The sequence below is a fragment of the Lampetra fluviatilis genome, chromosome 30, assembly GCF_964198595.1.
Source record: "Lampetra fluviatilis chromosome 30, kcLamFluv1.1, whole genome shotgun sequence".
Classification (NCBI taxonomy): domain Eukaryota; kingdom Metazoa; phylum Chordata; class Hyperoartia; order Petromyzontiformes; family Petromyzontidae; genus Lampetra; species Lampetra fluviatilis.
In genome coordinates this window covers 6,604,400-6,623,993 of record NC_136304.1, presented here as the reverse complement: position 1 = coordinate 6,623,993, position 19,594 = coordinate 6,604,400, and the positions used below count along the sequence as shown (strand labels likewise).

At 51.9% G+C, this 19,594-nt stretch overlaps 1 protein-coding gene across 1 annotated transcript; it reads right to left on the bottom strand.

Moving 5' to 3' along the window:
- Positions 1 to 100: 100 nt before the first annotated feature.
- On the bottom strand, positions 101 to 18,812 carry LOC144943184 (uncharacterized). Its single transcript, XM_078870429.1, has 9 exons — positions 18,028 to 18,812; positions 12,609 to 12,814; positions 9,908 to 10,066; positions 8,952 to 9,230; positions 7,025 to 7,253; positions 5,799 to 6,294; positions 4,914 to 5,009; positions 4,089 to 4,245; positions 101 to 3,571 (listed from the first exon to the last, which is right to left on the bottom strand). Exons 1-9 carry the CDS (start codon positions 18,324 to 18,326, stop codon positions 3,438 to 3,440), a joined length of 2,055 nt encoding a protein of 684 aa, XP_078726555.1. The 5' UTR covers positions 18,327 to 18,812; the 3' UTR covers positions 101 to 3,437.
- Between the last annotated feature and the right edge of the window lie 782 nt (positions 18,813 to 19,594).

Here is a 19,594-nt window from a genome sequence, read left to right as displayed (position 1 = left end):
AAACAACATTTTTCACTTTTTTTTTTCACACTTCAGCAAACAATGTTTTCTTGCTGTGGTTTTCCCACCTGATGATGATTGCTTGTGTTGCAATCGGGACGTCGTGATTTATTTTGTTTTATACCGACGTGACTTTACCGAAAGAACCAAAGAGTACGTATAACGTTAATCGCGTTCGTTTCCTTCACACTAACGAAGCGGGCACCGGGCGAAGTGCGATTCGGGTTCACGTGGCTACGTGTCTCCATCTCGAGACACCGACATCAAGGTCGTGTCACGGTGGCAAGGAGATGTTCACTGCCTCGCCTGGTATACAGGAGGTCGTGGGTTCGATCCCAACCCTGAGGCCTGTTGTATATTGGGAGTTATTGAATGTTCTCCCCGTGATCTCTTGGATTTTTCTCCAGGTCCTTCGGTTTTCCCCTCCACATTTAGAATCGGCGTTCGTGTGGAGTATTTGGCTGCTATAAACGACCAAGCGATAATCCACTTTATTGAGATATAATTTGCGGTCGCTTCTGAAAAAGAGCTATATAGCTCAGTGGGCCTTACCTGGTAAAATAAAAACAAATAGTTTACAGGGGAATCTCTCTCGCTGTGAAAACACGAAACATCACATTAAACTACTTCAACAGGGTCGAGCCATTGGACGCGTGCGTAATGCCGGTCAAGCTATTCGGACGCAAGCTGTAATGTGGCGTGTTCACCGTGTCAGGTTCAGTGACCATCCCTCCTCCACTGTGGAGCAAGAGATGTACGTATGGATGTGCATTGAACTTCTTTCATACCGTACGTAGCCAACCGTGCTAATCGGAGGTGCGGCGGAAAGATAACAAAGTAAACACAAAAAAAAAAACTGTTCTAAAGAAATGAGTTTTCCATCTAGATTATTTAAAAGTGCATAGCTCCAGTGGCTTCCTAATATCGGAAGGAAGAGCGTTCCAGACGGCCGCAAAAGCGCCACTCCATTGGAAGAGACAAAGAGCGGTAGTCTCCGATCAATATTCTACTGCGGTCCTATTCGCATTGTTTTCTCGCTGAGAGATCGTGCTTACCTACGAAAGTATATTTTATACGTTTAATTCACCGCTCGCTGTCTCTTCCCACAGAGCTGCGACTCTGCAGCTCCACGGTGATGGAGGCTCGCACAACCTGAACCACAGGAACACTCCACAGTGTACGTCGCGTGTGGGGATTTCGCAATAGCTTTTACGAGTCATTGTTTTTTGGGTCAGTTCGCCTGCGTAAGTAAAACGTTGCATCGTAAACCCTCCACCACCTGACACAGCCAATTAATAAAGTTGTCACGTGGTGAATAAACGACCCATTTATTACTGAATAGGGGGTTTACGGCACGGAATTACGTCGTGATTTGAAGTAAATTGTGAGTCGTCATAATTGCGTCTGATAGAAGCTTGACCTCGATTTGGCTACTATAAATTTCCACGTGAGGAGCCACTTCGTTGAGCTATCATTTGTGGCCATGTCACTTACGAGAATCAAGCTGATCGCTCGGTGGGCTTTACCTGGTAAAATAAAAATAAAATTTGATTTAAAGCTTTCGTGACTGCAGGGATTTTACCGAAAGAAGCAAGAATAAAATAAAAAATAGTTTAGTTTTTTTTTGGTGGTTTTCGATACTTTTCACTTTTATCGTGTTTTTGTACTGTTTGCTATTGTGACTTTTCGTCCCACTCCAACTGGACATCTCTGAAAAAGAGCTTCATAGCTCATCGGATTCATCCAGTATAAATAAAGATTCTAATTCTGAAAACCTCGTATGTTTTTATTTTTAGCGTGCGTGTGCGGTGTAATGCGTCACTGCAACTTCCAACACCAGGTCTCTTCCACAGAAACGTGGCACTATTATACATTGGGCATGTGTGATGAATCACACCTCCCCCCCACCACAGTGTCTGTGTGCGGTGATCCACCAACCCCTCACTGCTGCCTCCACAGCGGTGGTTCGCAGGCAGCAGTCGCGTGCAGCAGCAGCAGCGCCACCGCCCAGAAAGCAGTCGGCTTTTGTTGAGTGGCAGGCGGATGAAGGGGTGATGCGAGTGAATTGTTAAGTTCATTGTGCCGCGATATGTGGAGAGATGCCCGAATAAAAAACTTCATATGGACACGGTAAAAAGTTGATTGTAAAGTGTTCCAATTAAGCTCGCGTGGAATATCTTTCAAAGAGAAATACATATGCGGCTTATGGACTTTCTGTTTATCAATGTATGTATGTTGAACGCCTTTTGCACCAACTGTGCTAATCAGAGCTATGAGAAACTATACCTTTCAATTCGGAATTGTGCGTCAGTAAAATAACCAAACATTTTTTGCGTAGTTTTTACCTCCCCGTTTGCATTGTTTCGCATTGGCTGCAGGCCTCGCATGAAGAATTCCGTTCACTCCACCATCTTCCACGTTAACATTTCGCGCCATTTTTCATTTGCATCTCATTTGCATAAACCGCACGTGATCGATCCTTGCAGAGCACGGTTCGGTGCACGCACGTATCACAAAATTGATCATTATCGATCGATCGTGACCTTCCCACAGACGCACCATTAAAGTAACAACAATAACAATATGCAGGGTGCTTCAAAAATATGTTAACACTTATAAAGGAAATTTCTTATTTTAATGGCAAAAGAACGGATAATAAATACACTGTAAGATGATAACACATGTATGATGTTAATAGCTTCAAGAAGTCAAAGAGTCTCCACTTTTTTGCCATCATTGTCAAGACACGCCTGGAATCTTCTCCAGGTGGTTTCCCAGAGCACATGCCTTGTATTGTTGCAAATTCTCAGAAGTGTTAACATGTTTTTGAAGCACCCTGTATTTACAGGAAATGTATTAATCCACTGCTGGATGAAGAAAGCTCCCCCCTGTGCCGTGTCGGGAAAAGGAGTTTTTCGGCCATACTTCTCGACGCTGGTCACTGCCCGTTGGTAAAGGCGCCGTCGCATGCCCACTGATTGAATATCGCGCCAAGTTGAGCCGTCGATCTTAAATAATCAAGGCCAGCTTGAGAGAGAGGACAATGTTGCGGTGGACAAATGAGTCAGGCCCTGCGAGGGACATCTCGCCAAGATGATCATGGTTGATGAAGAGACACGGACCAGATCAGAGACTCAGTTTCTTCAATAAATAATTTCCAGTTTGCTGGTAGAACGAAGTAGTCATGGGACTGGTAGGGGACATATCGCTACAGCGGGAGATACACAGATGTCCTACTGGACATCTGTATACCTACTGGACATCTGTGAAGAAGACCTTCATAGCTCATCGGATTCCTTCAGTCTTAATAAAGATTTTGATTCTGGATGTTGCGTGCCTGGTGCAGAAGTATTATTTTCTGGATCGCTGAAAATGGAGTCCACGCACCGGCTGAAATAAAGCCCTGGTCCCGGAGTGGAACTCGCGCTCTCGACGAATTAGGGGTGAGCGTGGAGGATGTAGTCGAGCAGCCTCTGCGGCAGGGGCAGGGTGCGCAGCTGTCGCAGGCGGTGAGAGCCGACGGAGGCTCGCACGCTCACACGGCACAGGTGAGCGAGGGTGCGCGGGTTGTCTGAAACGAGAGGAAGTTCAGCGGACTGTGATCATCGTCGTCGTCATCAGCAGCAGCATCATCATTGGCAGCAGAAGAATTGCCATCAGTAGAAGCGTCATCATAATGATTGCCAAGAGCTGAAGCCATCAGCACTACCAATCACGAGCACTGTATCATCATGTATGTATGTCGAACTTCTTTCGCACTGTACGTAGCCAACCGTGCTAATCGGGAAATTAGCGGAAGTAGATGCATAATTTTCAACAACAGCAGCAGCAGTATCAATATTACCAACCACTCGTATCATAATTATCAGCAGAAGCATATAACCAGTGTTAAACAACCAATATGGCTTGGGGAGGCCTTCATTCAGCTGTAGATAGATCACGGTCGACAATGATGATGATGGTGGTGGTGACGAATGACGAAAACCGCATTTCTGTGCTGGATGGATGCTACGGCGCCGGAAGCGAATTGCCGGTGACGGCTTGGGAGAGGCAGCGAGTCGAGCCGCACCGCAGGCAGGGAACCTCACCCGTAGCCTGAACGATGCTCGCCCACTCGTCCCGATCGCTCAGCGACTTGCGGAGGTGGTGGCAGAGGCGGACGCTGCCCACGTAGTCGAGCAGGGCGGCCACGACCGAGGCCCCCTCGCTCGCTCCCTCGCCCCCGCCAGAGAACATCTCGCAGAACTGGGGGCAGCGACAGCGGCGGCGGCGGCGAAGACACCGACAGTGACGACGACGTCGACAACGACGACAATTTAGGATTCACGTGGACAACGCCAGAGTGTGGATTTTGTGAACGAAATTAGCGACGAAAACTCTATCGACAGCGTCATCAACTCACGACGCAGAGACTCTAATTACGATGCGTCTTCCGTCACGACTCTGAACGCAATTCGAATGGGGTCGGTCTGGTCCACGACGCGACTTTGGCGTGGATCTTGTGATTATTCTCGAGTATTTTTTGTGGATGTTCACCGATGAAACCCTATTCAATGCGGCCGATAAAAGGATCAAAACACATCGACAAGTGACGTGTCTTACCTTTTCTACTGCCTACGGGAAAAGATGGTCAGATTTACGACGACACATTTCACTGCGACGGGGTTTCCAGGAACGCATTGTAACGTCGTAAAAGCGGGGACTGCCTGTACTGTATTATCAGGCCGACTAGACTGACTGCGAGAGAGACTCAATGACATCCCAAGGCTGGGACTCGACAGAAACTCCACGGGCTGTCCACCGCTAAGTCTGTTGCTAAAATATAAAATGTGGATTCAATTATTAAGACAGTTCGGGGGGGGGGGCAGGGGTGGAGGAGGGGTGGGAGGCCCCAGCGCGTCCACTTGGCTCACCTGCAGGGGTCGCGCCTCTTCACGGCGGGGGTTCGCGACCGGCTCCAGGCGGCACCTGAAGCAAGCGGCGGCGTCGCATCCGGCATCCAGGAACATCTGCGCGGCACACGACGACCCACGTTCGATCATTCTCAGGATGGATTTTCAGCCGGAGCTCAAGAACATATGCCCTTACCAACCCCACCCCCTCCACTGCTAATTCCTAAAATAAGTAGAGAGTGGAGGGGAGGGGGAGTTAGGGGTTTGTGGGGGAGAGTCTGTTATAATATTCCATGAGTTCTTAAGATCCAACCACGTGTGTCTTGAATTAAACGCCACTATAGACACACGGGGAAGAGATGGGGGGGATGGAGGAGTTCTAAAGCGAGCAACGGAGAACCGCTGATGACAGCTCTGGAACTTTAGAGCAAGAGACGACGGTGGGGCAGGGGGAGCAGGAGAGGGAGGGCGCCGTTGCGTTACGCGGTGTGCGAGACGGAACACAGCGGTGGAATCCGTCCTTGACATGGGCAGAGGCAAACACGACGGGAAGTTCGCGAGCGCCAATAGCAGGCAGGGGCAGGAGCGATGCATGAGCCACTCGGAGGCGACCGGGTGATAAATGTGAGAGGGTGGTCGGAATGAGTCGGTGCAGTGGCTTCACTATTGAGTGTGCAGTTGCACAAATACTGGGGAGGGGGCGCCTTACTGGACTGGCTACGAAGAGGGCTGAAACTGGACAAGGTGGGTGGAGAAAGGTGGGGTAGGGGGATGGATTCTTTGTGGGGAGGGGACTGAATTCCTAGCACCAGGGCCCATGCCAGCCACGCTGAGCCGCGGGGGGGGGGGGAGGTTCGGATCAGCCGAGCCTCTCCGCCTTCAGCGGGACCTTCTCGCTGCACGTGCCTTGAGCATGGCCGGGTGGCCTCTCGCCAGCGCCACCACCACCGGGAAGGCGCAGGAACCTCCTCCACCTCCTCCACCTCCTCCACGCCCGCAACCCCCCGCTCGGGCCCCGGCCCCCGAGTCCGCGCCACCCTCCAACAACAGCCGCACGGCGCCGGCGTCGCCGAGACGCGCGGCCGTCACGACGGGCGGCTCGGGGTCCCCGTGGGGGTCTCCGTTGGGGTCCGCCCCACCGGCCAGCAGCAGCCGGACGCAGTCCTCGCGCCGGGCGGAGACGGCGGCGTGCAGGGGGCTCCGAGCCGTGGCACCCCCACTGCTTCCGCCGGCCCCGTTCCCTGGCCCCCCGGCCCGGCCGTCGCCGTTGGGGCGGTAGCCGGCGGAGAGGAGCCGGCGCAGGGCCCCCGCGTGGCCCCCCAGGGCCGCGGTGAGCAGGGGGCTCGAGGGGGTCCGGCGCACGCACGCTCGCGATGTGGCTGGCAGCAGCAGGTCCAGCAGCCTGGCCGGACATGGGGGACAATCATCGCCATCATTGGCAGCAGCAACTCAAGAAGAAGAATCAGCAGCAGCAGCATCATTGTTAGCATCATCATCGTCACAATCACCCAGAGCCGGCCCAGCCACTAAGCGACCCTTGCAATTGCAAAGGGCCCCGTGGCCAGCAGAGGGCCCCCTAGAGTCACTGCTAGCTAGTGGGTGAAAAAAAATCATACATCAAAGAGGCCTCCAACCAAATATTGCTTAGGGCCCCAAAGGTCTAGGGCCGGCTCTGCAATCACCATCAGCAGCAGTTGCAACACATTATCAGTCAGGCTCCCACCATTTGAGTTTATCATCGTCATTATTATCGGCCATGAGATATCCACTGCTGGATGAAGACCTGCCCAAGAAGTTGCCATCTCTCACCACGGCCTCGCGCTGTAACGATCCGTCCATGATGTCGGCACACGAGCATTGCGTCGCTTCCATCTCCTCGGCAGAGGTGGAGCGATGGGCAACGGCAGAGAGTGAGGGGGACAACGACCGTGGCAGTAGCAACGGAGTGACAGGGAGCTGACTCAGCGATGGCGGGCGAGGGAGCGGCTGGAGAGTGTAGAGCCAGTGGCGCTGTGGTTCGCACGCTTGCGCTACGAACCGGGGCAGCCCGCTTGTGATTCCGACGCACTGCTGCTACTGGCCGGCATCGTGAAGTATGACCGTAACAGCGCCACGTTTCACTCTCCACTCACTCGACGCAGCCCTGCCCGGCCGCTTCGTGCAGGGGCAAGACGCGCTGCATTGCGTCTTTGCCGGCTGTGCCCACTCCACGTTCCCGTGCCGGGGCCCGGACGTCCGCGGGGATGTTGGCGTCGGCCTCTCCGCGGATCAGCAGCATCCGGGCAGCGTCCACGTGGCCTCCGCGAACGGCCTCGAGCAGCGGCGTGCCCCCGTCGCTGGCCTGCGCGTTCACGGCGGAGCCTGTGGCCACCACGCAGAGGAGGAGGGCGGTGGTAGTGGTGGTGCAGCGGTTAGCGCGCTGCGCTACAAATACAGTCACCCGAGTTTAATTCCGGCTCATGGCCAACACCGGGGACGAATATTTGAACCGGTTTTGGGCCTCCCCTAGGTCGACTCAGCCTCAAACGAGTACCCGGTGCGGTGTGTGAATGTCGCCACAAAGGCGGCCGGCATGGTGCTGGCCACCCACCCCCTCGTGTGCCGTGCGGGCCTTCATAGGTGCTCGCTAACAGCACTTGCCCCAACATTCTGTTACAGGCTATACGGGGGATCGTTGTATGGTGTCGCCAGTGGCAGTGGAAGAAGTAGGAGCAGCAGCACAAGGCAGTATCAGAAACATCGTCATCATCATCATCATCAAGCAACCATCATTGTCGTCAGTCAAAGCAGTATCAGTGGCAGCAGAGGAAACAACGTGATGAAATGTCACCATCAGTCATTATTAGTAGAAGCAAGAGCAGTGGAGGAGCAGTAGTGGAAATATTATCATCATCATCAGCAGCAGAAAGAGCATCATCAGCAGCAGAAACACCGTCAATAGCAGCAGCGGCAGAGACATCGTCACTCGTGATAGTGGCGGTGACCGGGAATGGAACTCAAAACTGAGGTTCGCAAACGTTCCTGCATAAACCCTGCACTGCCTCTAGTTCGAAATACAACATGGACATCGACATAGCATCTGTAGACACCGTACAGAAACAGCGGGCATATTTATTTGCAGGAAACAGAGAGGGAGAGAGAAGGCGGCCAGTCTTGAGGCTGAAGAGGAGGTTACGGGGAGGCGACGCTCTGGGGGAACAAGGACCCAGCTCCTGTCAACTCCCAGTGGCGAGCCACTCCTCGTGACTCCGGATTGAGTCGGCTACCGAATCCGTTTCGGATCGAGTTCGTTTTCCAGTTGCGTGTGGGAGATTGGGATCGCGCAGGACAGACCAGACCAAACGCCTCGAACATCAGCAGGCGGCGATTTTCGTTAAGGCTGATGGAAAGGTGGCGAGATGTTAACTACCTCGCCTGATTTACAGGAGGTCGTGGTTTTGATCCCGACCCTGACGCCTGTATATTTGGATTTTCCATGTTCTCCCCATGGTCGTGTGTAATTTTTTCCGGATTTTACCTCCACATCTAGATACATTCGTTTCGAAATTTTGCCTGCGATACATTTCCACGTTAAAAGCCACTTCGTTGAGCTATCATTTGTGGCTGGGTCGCGTCTGAAAAGAGCTATAAAGCAAAGTGGACCTTACCTGGTAAAATAACATAGCTTAGTTTAAATCCGCGACTGAAAAAAGAATTCGTATATTTAAAAAAAGACGTGTGCTCGATTACAAACGTCACCGCTATTTGTCGCGTGAAAAAACAATAACGGATCCGCTGACGTTCCGTCGCCTCCTGGTGGCCACCCACGGAGGTGTAAGCAACATGGCCGCCGTTTTCACGGACTCAACTTCTTTTTCGATTTAAAGCTTTCGTGACTGCAGGGATTCATCTTCTTGGTTCTTTCGGTAAAGTCACGTCTTCACCTGAGGACGGCTGCTTGCGTTGTGGCCGAAACGTCGTGAGAATTATTTTATTATGTTTTATTTTCATTATTTTATTACTTCCCTTCTACGTGACTTTACCGAAAGGACTCAACTTCGTCAGCTGCATCCAACCCACCGGCATCGATGAGACACCTCACCGCCTCCACGTGGCCGCGCTGCGCCGCGTAGTGCAGCGCCGTGAGGCCGCGGCAGCAGCCGGAGGCCAGCAGCGGCATGCGGGACCCGGGACCCGGCCTGGGCTGGGGCTGGAGCCGAAGGAGGAGGGCGAGGAGCTCCGTGGAGCCGCGTGCCGACGCGGCGTGGAGCGCAGTGGAGCCGCGCGCGCAGCGCTGCGCCGGGTCGGCGCCAAATTCGAGGAGCAGCGAGGCGGCCGAGAGGTCCCCGCGCTCGCACGCTGCGCACACGACACGCGCGCGTGTGTGCGGCACGGTTTAGCTCGTTCGGTGCGGTGGAGGAGGCGGAGGGGGGTGGCGGGGGGGGCGCAGGTTGGGGCGTGGATACCGTACAGGACATATTTGGGACATCAGCGGTGCTTTGCGGCAACAAAACACAGCACACGCAACGTGAGACACGTGCCTTACGGACACCGCTTTGGCCAGACGTTTAGTTTCATTCGGTTATCATCTGGTTATTAATAATTTATATAACTGTAGATACTTTAGCAATAACCAGGCGGAGTCCTTTCATCCTAGCGGCACCTTAGTCTGATCTAATGAGGCCCAGGCATTGATTCGGCAACCCAGCGATTGTGTGCTGTCCCCTCCCCCAATGTTACCCTGGATTGCGCATCTATCGTTGTCATGGGACGAGATGATAAATCCATTAGAAACTCTGAGACAGCAGCTCCAACCACCTCCCCGCGTGAGAGAACGGCGCGCGCGGAAGCGGGCATCACAGAACTGTTTCCGAGATCCCTTTAAAAGCGACGTCTGAATCGACGCCGTAGAGGGCAGCACCTCCCCAGCCACACTGGGAGTCATGTTCGTTGCATGGCAGTCAAACCTTACCCCCCTCCTCACCCTGCCCCCGCTTACCCCCCACCTCTTCGCACCCCCGCCCTCCGCTACACACCCGAGTAGAGCGGGGTCTCCCGGTTGTTCGCGCAGATGTCCGGGTTCGCGCCCCCCTCCTCCAGCAGCAGGCGCATGCAGGCCACGTGACCTCGGCGAGTGGCGAGCAAGAGTCCCGTCTCCTCGTTGAGCGTGCGGCGATCCACCCAGCCTGGGAACTCTGGGAAAGGGGAGTGGGCGGGGCCACAGAGGAGGAGAACGGGCGAGTTGCAGGGGGGGGGCATTGGTGGTGTTTTGATAGTACAGAGGTAGACTGATGGCCTTAATCTAAGTTGTCTTGTGGTTGTTGTTGTTGTTTGACTTGCATCCCACTGGGATATTTGCACAGGGTTGGTGTACGGTGATTTTTCTGCAATATTTTGCTGTCTTTTCTTGGATTTTCTGTTTGCACATAGTCACTTTAAGATGTTTTCTTGTTCATGTTTTTTTGTTTGTTGCGGTTGCACCCGATTCAAGAGCCGAATGACTCACAGGGCTATACCTAATAAATGAACTTTGAAACTTTGATAGCAGCGAAATGAATGTGCGGAGTGATACGCGAGTTGCACCGCCCTCTGCTAGGTAAGCATGAGCCCGCTCCTCCCTTGGCGTTGCCCTAGTTAGTTGATTAAGTTTGTTGAGCCATCTGGCCAGGATTGGGCCAAACCCGAGCGCGCTTTTCACCCAGGCGACTGGAGGGCCCAGAACAAGGTGTTCGTGACCAACATTCAAATTAGCACGGACATATTTAAGAATCATAATTAAAGCAGGGACGAGTGCAAAAATAATAATAATTGTTTACACCATTGGTACCTCATTTGCGTCATCTGGTCCAACCCATGTGAGACTAGGCTCTAAGGAAAGCTGTCTCGGGTGTGGACCAATCAACTTCAAGGACAGTGCATACATTATCAGAGTTATGTTTTTTGTTTGCATTCCGACTGCAGGTATTGTGGTCTATGCAAACATGACTCCTCGTAAAAAAGGTGTCAGTTTCGTTGCCAGATAAAAGGGTAAAAAACCAGTTATTATAATAATAATTGGTTTTACCCTGCTAACAATACAACAGAAGGTGTTAAGATGTTCAAACACCAAATAGATAGCTACTGCAGGGCGCCAAGTGTGCATTAACCACACGTTCTTGTGGCAATACATGCAAACAGACGTGCTCTGATAACAATGGACTACAGCCAAAATGCTTACGAAATAAATGTCGTCCAAGTTGACTAATTCTGGGTCACTGAGAATGAAAACGATGCTTAAAATTGTTGATTGGCTCTAGTTTTCAAGACATGCTACTGGGCCAGTATATACGACCCTTGACTTGGGAATGGCGGAGGATAAGTGAGTTATAAAGGGAAGAGATCTCAATTTAAACCAGAAATTACTCAAATCCATCTTTGACTGGATCTATGAATAAATCTACGACTGGGTTTGAACAGTACTTGCTTTTTGAGCAAAACAATGAATGATGCAATCTGAAACCGGTATTGCATCATACATGATATGAAATGATGCATATAACAAAATATATGCATCATTACAATTTGTATCAATTCTGACTTGTGAACACCTGACTTATTGTAAGAGAGGGTACAGCCTATTCTTATTTTTTTCTATAATTATTTTGACGGTGGAAAAAAGGTTCCATAGATAGTAGGGCTGGGTGCGATCCTCCATTTTTTCCCTCCACATTTTTTAGATTCCACATCACGCGTTTAGACTATCTCTTGATTGCTATGAATGTCCACGTGATGATATAGTCCCTTGGTTGAGCTATCATTTTGTGACCAGGTCTATTATGAAAAAACAACAACAACTATATAGCTCAGTGGGCCTTAGCCCACTGAGCTATATAGTTTAGAGTGCGTTCGGCATGCGGTTGGGGACGTCACAGGACAACGCAAGGCTCGCTGGGAGAACCGATCATGGGAGCCCACAACAGCGGCTTCCTCACTCCTCGCCGCGTGGACTTCTCTGGATCATGGGATTTCTCACGATTGACGCAAAACGTGCGTTAGAATTTGCGTATCTTTCATCATCATTATAATTATCAGCAGTGGCAGCCATGGTCAGTCAAATGCTGCGATGTCATACTGATCCACCCAGCACACCTGCACACGAGCTGAGTTAATTGATCCATTTCCTTAAATCCATCTGTGCGGATATTTTGAGTGCTTTACCCCCCCCCCCTCGTATTCTCGCTTTCTGCTTCCGCACGCACGCACGCATCACTCGTGAATGAAAAAGAAAAAACATCCAAATTTAGCAGGACCGGTCAAATAAGAGCCTTGAGACTTCGTGAGTGTTTCCAGGACCAAGGTCATTACGATTGTTGTTCATGTTGACTTTTGTTTACGAAATCGGTGATAACCCTTTAACATGAGCGCAACCTGAGCCGAGCCAACAATAGGAGTGTTATTTTCCCTGCTGGCTCCTTTCAATGGTGATCGTACACCAAACCGTGACTTACTTTACTGGCCTTGCAAAATATATGAATCTGGCTCGGGGCCAGATCAGGGCCAGGGGGAGCGAGGTCACGGTGACACGACTCGTTCATCGCGCGCGACGTCAGCGGCACGGTTCAGCTTCTGCAGTGGAAAAATCAACCCGGCGCGTCTTGAGCCGCACCAGCCTGGCTCGGCATCGCCGCAGCGTGGCTCGGTTGTGCAGTGGAAAAAGAGGTACGAGCCAACAAATAATTTTGTTTTCTGTTCCGTTACCGTTGAGGAGCAGTCGTAGGCATTGAGTCTCTCCTCGCCACGCCGCCACGTGAAGACTCATCCAGCCTGAGGCCTCCTCCGGCCCCTGGTCTTTGCTGCCGAGGTTCGGTTCCAGGTCTCGGCCCAGGTCCCTCTCCACCCTGAGCAGTCCTCTCAGGGCCTCCGCGTCTCCCGCCTCTATCGCAAGCAGGAGAGGGTCACTGCGCCTGCAGCCGCAGCGGGTAGTGAGGTCAAGTTAATATGGTTCTAGGCACGGTCCCCACCAGAGCTCGGAAGATGTGTCGATGAAGTCAAATAATCGACGAGGAATTGCAGCTATATTTGTCATCGATTACGTAGACGCTCAACCCCCCCCCCCCTTTAAAGATGGGGGGGGGGGGACACAGACATCCGACCTCCGAATGCGGGAAACCCCCAACAAGTCACGCCCAGCAGAGCTCCACAGGGGTGCGGTCACGTGGCAGGCATAGCGGTTTGAGGAGCTTATCATAACCATTAGCAGTCATGATCCATCCACTGCTGGATTAAGGCAGGTGCGTGTGTTGTGGATGCATTAGGCTGCAGCGTAGTGTTGAGTGCACTCTGCTATGAACCTGGCAACCCGAGTTCGGTTCCCGCTCACGGCCACCAGCACCAATGAGGATGATCTGAACCGGTCCTTTGGCATCCCCGAAGAGGACTCACCTTAAATAAGCACCTGGTGCAGTGTGTGTAAGCATCAGCAACGGGGGGAGACAAAGACGGCCGGGCGTGGTGCTGGCCACCCACCCCCTCGTGTGCCGTACCGGCCTTCATAGGTGCTAACAGCACTTGCTCCGACAGTCCGTTGAGGCTGTACGGGGGTTCTTTGTGTTGTAGGTGGCCGCTCACAGCGCCAATGGGTCAAATGTTTACATCCCAGTGGTAAACACGAGAATCCACTGGAATGCACATGCGTGTTGGATGAATGTCACAGTGGTGACGTCTGTTGCTACATCGTGTATCGCACGTCACCACCCCCCGGTGCTCTGTACACAAATACACAGACATGGAGCCCGCTCATGGCGTTGTTCCTTTGTGTGTGTATGCACGTATGCCGTGCATCGATGTGTCACACACGTTATCGAGATATAGAGAAGTGCAGAGGGAAACAGACACACAGACACGCTCCATTTCCTCTTGCCCCACGTGCCACGCTGACAATGAAGCCAAGTGCCCTCAAAGGCAAGATAAAGACAAAGATCCCCCGTATAGCCTTAACAGACTGTTGGGGCAAGCGCTGTTAGCGAGCACCTATGAAGGCCGGCACGGCACACGAGGGGGTGGATGGCCAACACCACGCCCGGCCGTCTTTGTCTCCCCGGTGGTGTTTACACACCACACCAGGTACTCATTTGAGGCCGAGTCTACCTAGGGGAGGCCCACTACCGATTCAGATAATCGTCAATGGTGTTGGTCGTGAGCGGGAGTCGAACTCGAGTCGCCGGCTTCGAGGCGCAGCGCGCGCTAACCACCACGCTACCGGTCCCCACACTCATCACTCACGCGCACACACACACATTACTCACACACACACATCACTCACACACATCACTCACACACACACATCACCCACACACACACATCACTCAGGCACAGACACACTCATCACTCACGCGCACACACACACATTACTCACACACACACATCACTCACACACATCACTCACACACACACATCACCCACACACACACATCACTCAGGCACAGACACACTCATCACTCACACACACACATAACTCACGCACACACACACATCACTCACACACACACACATCACTCAGGTACACACACACATCAATCACGCACACACACACCACTCACGCACACACACACCACTCACGCACACACACACATTACTCAGGCACACACACACACATCACTCACGCACACACACACATCACTCACGCACACACACACCATTCACTCACGCACACACACACATCACTCACACACACACACCACTCACGCACACACACACACACATCACTCAGGCACACACACACATCACTCACGCACACACACACTCATCACTCAAGCACACACACACACAGTCGCATTGTTACGCTTACATCACCCCAACGAAATCTTGTCCAGATTACTATGGCATGGTATTAGTTTTGTTTATATACCGTACATTCAAAAATCGACAATATATGTACTAACAAACGTAATATTTTCAATTCTTGAAAATGTTTGAATGTGTGGCCGACAAAGGAGGTAGTAATACAGTTATTTAAGATGTTATAGATGTTTGAACGTGTATAAAGCATCAAACATAGCAACAAACATTGTACAACACGGCACTTCCGACTACGTTATATGGGGAGTCGTTTGGCATTCCGTGGGTGTTCGGGGTTGTGATGCATTGCTCTAAGATGTGTTTTCGGGTTTGCACGATGTCCCGACGTTTCGCTGCACGCCCTGGGAGCCTTATCAAGGACTCCAAGTTCTTGCTTATATATTATACACACACACACGCGCTTCTACTCATCACGCTACACAAGCGTAGGATGCTGGCCACCCACCCCCTCGTGTGCCGTGCCGGCCTTCATAGGTGCTCGCTAACAGCACTTGCACCTACAGTCTGTTAAAGGCTATTCGGGGGATCCTTGTCTTTGTGTGCTGGTGGCGGGGGGGGGCTCGACAGAATAAGTGGGGGGGGGGGGGTCACTCGGGGTCACACATCCTCTCGGGAGATGGGATCAGCTGGTGGAGATGTCATCTCAACCAGAACACGCCGAGGATGTATTGTTTAATTTAAAAATGCAGCAGCGGCAGCTGCAGCAGTAACAGCGGCATCACTCTCTCGCCTCGTCGGTGGCTTTCGCCTCTCAAATGCAAAGCAAGTGTATGGTACATGGCACTGTGTTTTGTTTGATTCTTTACATGACGTTCAAACATCAAACGTCGCAACAAATTCTAATGGCACATGGAAGAATTCATTATAAGCCTAAAAGCCCGTTCTCTATTTTACAAAATTAAACCGAATGTAGAGGAAATTCTAGATTTGAAGTTTTCGTGACTGCAAGGGTCCATACTTTTTGGTTCTTTCGGTAAAGTCACGTAGGTGAAAAATAAAAATAAAAAAAAATAAAATGAAAATAACTAAATTAAATCACGACGTTTCGGAGGCAACACAAGCTGTGGCTTGTGTTGCTTCCGAAACGTGATTTAATTTAGTTAGGCAACACAAGCTGTGGCTTGTGTTGCTTCCGAAACGTGATTTAATTTAGTTATTTTCATTTTATTATTATTATATTTTTTATTTTTCATCTACGTGACTTTACCGAAAGAACCAAAGAGTACGAATGTTGAGCTGTAGTCCACCGGCCTCGTCTGGGCTCTCCGGACCGATACCCAGCACGGCGGTCCGCAGTTCGGATGGCCAATATGCCGACGGATTATAATGTTATAACTCCTCTATAATGATTTACATACGGAGATATGCATCGAGGACTTCTGCTTTAAGTAAACACGCGTTAGCTGGCGCTGCTGCTCCTGCTGCTGCTGCTGCGCTAACAACAACACTCAAAACACTCGTCAATAACACTTTCATCCTTAAAAGGAAACATGTCATAAACAGTCGACGTTTCGGGCAATGGCTCTTCTTCATAGCACGTATGTTTCCTCTTCCCCTAGCACATTTGCTATGAAGAAGGGCCATTGCGCAAAACGTCGCCTATTATTATTTCTCTTAAATATACACTGTATAAATATATATATTTACATGTATATATTTGTTTCCTTTTAAGGGCCACAGTGTTATTGACGAACGTGCTGAGATGTTAGCGTACACACACACACACATCGGCGCGCTCGGTGTTGCAGGGTTAGCGATGAAGAGGCGAGCAAGCGCCTTTCAGCGGCGACTGTCACTCAATCATTATGAATTGTTGTAATTGAGGGGGCGGCACGAACATTCTTGACAACCCCCGAGATCTCCATTGTCCAGAAACTAGGGATCGGTATTGATTCGGCCATGCGCGCGCGCGAGACGGAGTGTGGCATCGTCAGACCCGTACGGCATCACGTCGGCCTGGAGGGAACAAGTCTTCATCCAGCAGTGGCTAGATGATGGCCAACGAGGATACGCAACGGCGAAATATTGTCTCGCTACTTGAGAAACAATGCTGCACTCATGACGTCAACTTGTAACACGCAGCCGCGATGTTTGCTCGCTCTCGGAGAGGGATGGAGCGAGTGGACGACTCAGAGGGGCGTCCTCTCTCCACCTTCCCTCCACAGATCAGCGGGAAAGGCAGCCAGCCGCGCGGTGTTTTCGGCCAATTACCGAGTGCTCACACGTGGGAGGAAACCGGGGCACCCGGAGGAAGAAAAAAACCCCCACGCGTGCGAGGGTGAAACGCGTTATCCCAGAACAGAGCGAACAGGTGGAGCCCGCATTTGGCTGTCCTGTCGTCTCGCGGCGAGCCCAGGGTGACGGCTCCTCATCGACGCTCGCGCACGGGAAGGGAATTCCGCGACATCACCGTGCGGTGATCCACCAACCCTTGCTTGCTGCCTTCATTTTGGTCATTTGCCGATGCGAGTCACCACGTGACCCAGGCGTGCAGGGGACCCGCGTGTGTATGTCCCGTCGCACAGGCCCGCTGTGTATGGACGCGTACACAACAATCTAATTACATAATGGGCCTGAAAACGCCACGCGTTACGTGCCCGTCAATGACGGCGTGACAAAGATACCCCCGATGTAGCTTTTAACAGACTGTTGGGGCAAGTGCTGTAAGCGAGCACCCTTGAAAGCCGACACTGCACACGGAAGGGCGAGCGGGCCAAACACTTACGACCGCCCGCCTTTTGTACCCCGAATGGCAATGTTCACACAATCGTAGCAGGTACTCGTTTGCGGCTGGGTCGACCTAGGGGAGGCCTGGAACCAATTCGGATAACTGTCGCTGGTGTTGGTGGTGGCCTCGAGTAGGGTATCGAACTCGGGCCCCAGGGGTTCGTAGCGCATTGCGCTTGCCCGCTTCCTGTGCATGCGCACGAGGACTTGACGGCGCGTGCACAGTTTGGTGAGCTTGTTCATCCCAAATGCCTCTCGCATGCAACGAGTGTTGAGCTTCATGCGGGGCAACTGCGGTCTTACTCGAGGACCTAAGCACTTATCAAAAACATCGGCCGGCACTAACATCAGACATCAGCAGCAGTAGCAGCAGCCAGTCGGCACCAACATCAGACATCAGCAGCAGCCGGCAACAACATCATCAGCAGCAGCCGCTGGCAACGCGATATACAACACTGCTTGCTCAATACAGTCCCTTAAAGACGCTCACGTGGAGCTCGTGGCGCGAAGCGTCGGACATCATGCCGAACATCACGCGGTACAACCCGACAAAAGCACATTCTGGGAGCGACAACGCCGCTTCTTCACTCACCCACAAGACTCGGCCGACGCGGGCGAGGTACATTCACCACCAGCCGCCTTGTCGCTTGGGAAGGCAACCTTCATCCTTCCGTTCATCACCATCACCTCCACCTCCTCCTCGCGTCCCCTGACCGATCGTCGCTCCTCGCTGCCCGTCACCGCCGCAGCGGCCGAAGGATGAGCCGCCTCGCCGCCGCCGTCGTCGTCGTCACCCTGTCCTCGGCCCCCTGGGTTCGCTCCCGATGAGCGGCGGAAGAGCGCGAGGTAGTGAGTGTAGGTCATGCCGCTCACGCGGAGCGCAGGGCGCATCGCCTGGAGGGCGGGAGTCGGGGGAGGCGACGGTGGGAGCGCAGATGGATTGATGACGGTGGTAGTCGATGTGTGTCTTTGTGTACGTGTAGCTGTCTCGGTGTCTGTGTCTGAGTACCTGCCTTTGTCTTTGTGTCGGGGTGTCTTTATTTGTGTGTGTCACTTTGCTTGGGTGTGTGTCTATTTGTGTCTGTCTCTCTGTCTGTCTATGCGTGTGTGACTGCGTATTTCCCTTTGTGTCTATGTGTGGGTGGGTCTCTGTACGTGTCTTTGTATCTATATGTGTGTCTGCATGTGTGTGTGTATCTCTGCGCGTCTCTGTATCTCTGTATGTGTGCGTGTATTTATCTCCATCTATTATTACGCTATCTGCGTGCGTGTGTGTGTATCTCCCCCTCTCTCTGTGTATTTTTGGCTCAGCGCAAGCTGGTTCATGCCGACAGGCGCTTCGAGGTATTGTAGCGTGTCACGGATTTCAGTTTCCATATAAAGGCAGCGAGCGAGCGAGTGTGTGTGAGTGAGCGCGTGTGTGAGTGAGCGCGTGTGTGAGTGGGCGCGTGTGTGTGTGTTTGGGGAGCGGTGGCGCAATGGTTAGCGCGCGCCGTTGCGGACCCGGCAACCCGCGTTCTGATTTCTGCTCTTGACCAACATCTGTGACGAAATATCTGAACGATGTCACGAGTCTCTCCCAGGTCGCCTCAGCCTCAAATGAGTACCTGGTGCGGTGCATTAACATCGCCAATCGGGAGACAAAGGTGGCCGTGCGTGGTGCTGGCCACCCACCGCCTCGTGTTGCCGTGTCGGCCTTCATGGGTGTTTACGGCTCTATGGTGGATATTTGTGTCTGTGTGCGAAGCCTCACAAAGGGAGAATCAGTCCGTCCTCTAGGCTACGCTTGACAAACCGAGTTGTGCGCTATACTGTATATGGATCGGTACGACCATCTATAGATATACAGAAAGAAGACAAAGAACCTCCCGGATCGCCTTTATTAACAGAATATTGGGTCCATACTCTTTGGTTCTTTCGGTAAAGTCACGTAGGTGAAAAAATAAAAAATAAGAATAAAAAAATAGAAATAACTAAATCTCTTTCTTTTTCCATTCTTATTTTTTTCGCCTACGTGACTTTACCGAAATAACCAAAGAGTATGGATCCTTGCAGTCACGAAAACTTCAAATCTAAAAAGAATATTGGGTGTAAGTGCTGTTGGCGAGCACCTACGACGGTCGCTACGGGCACCCGACGACGGGATGGTGTGGCCGGCA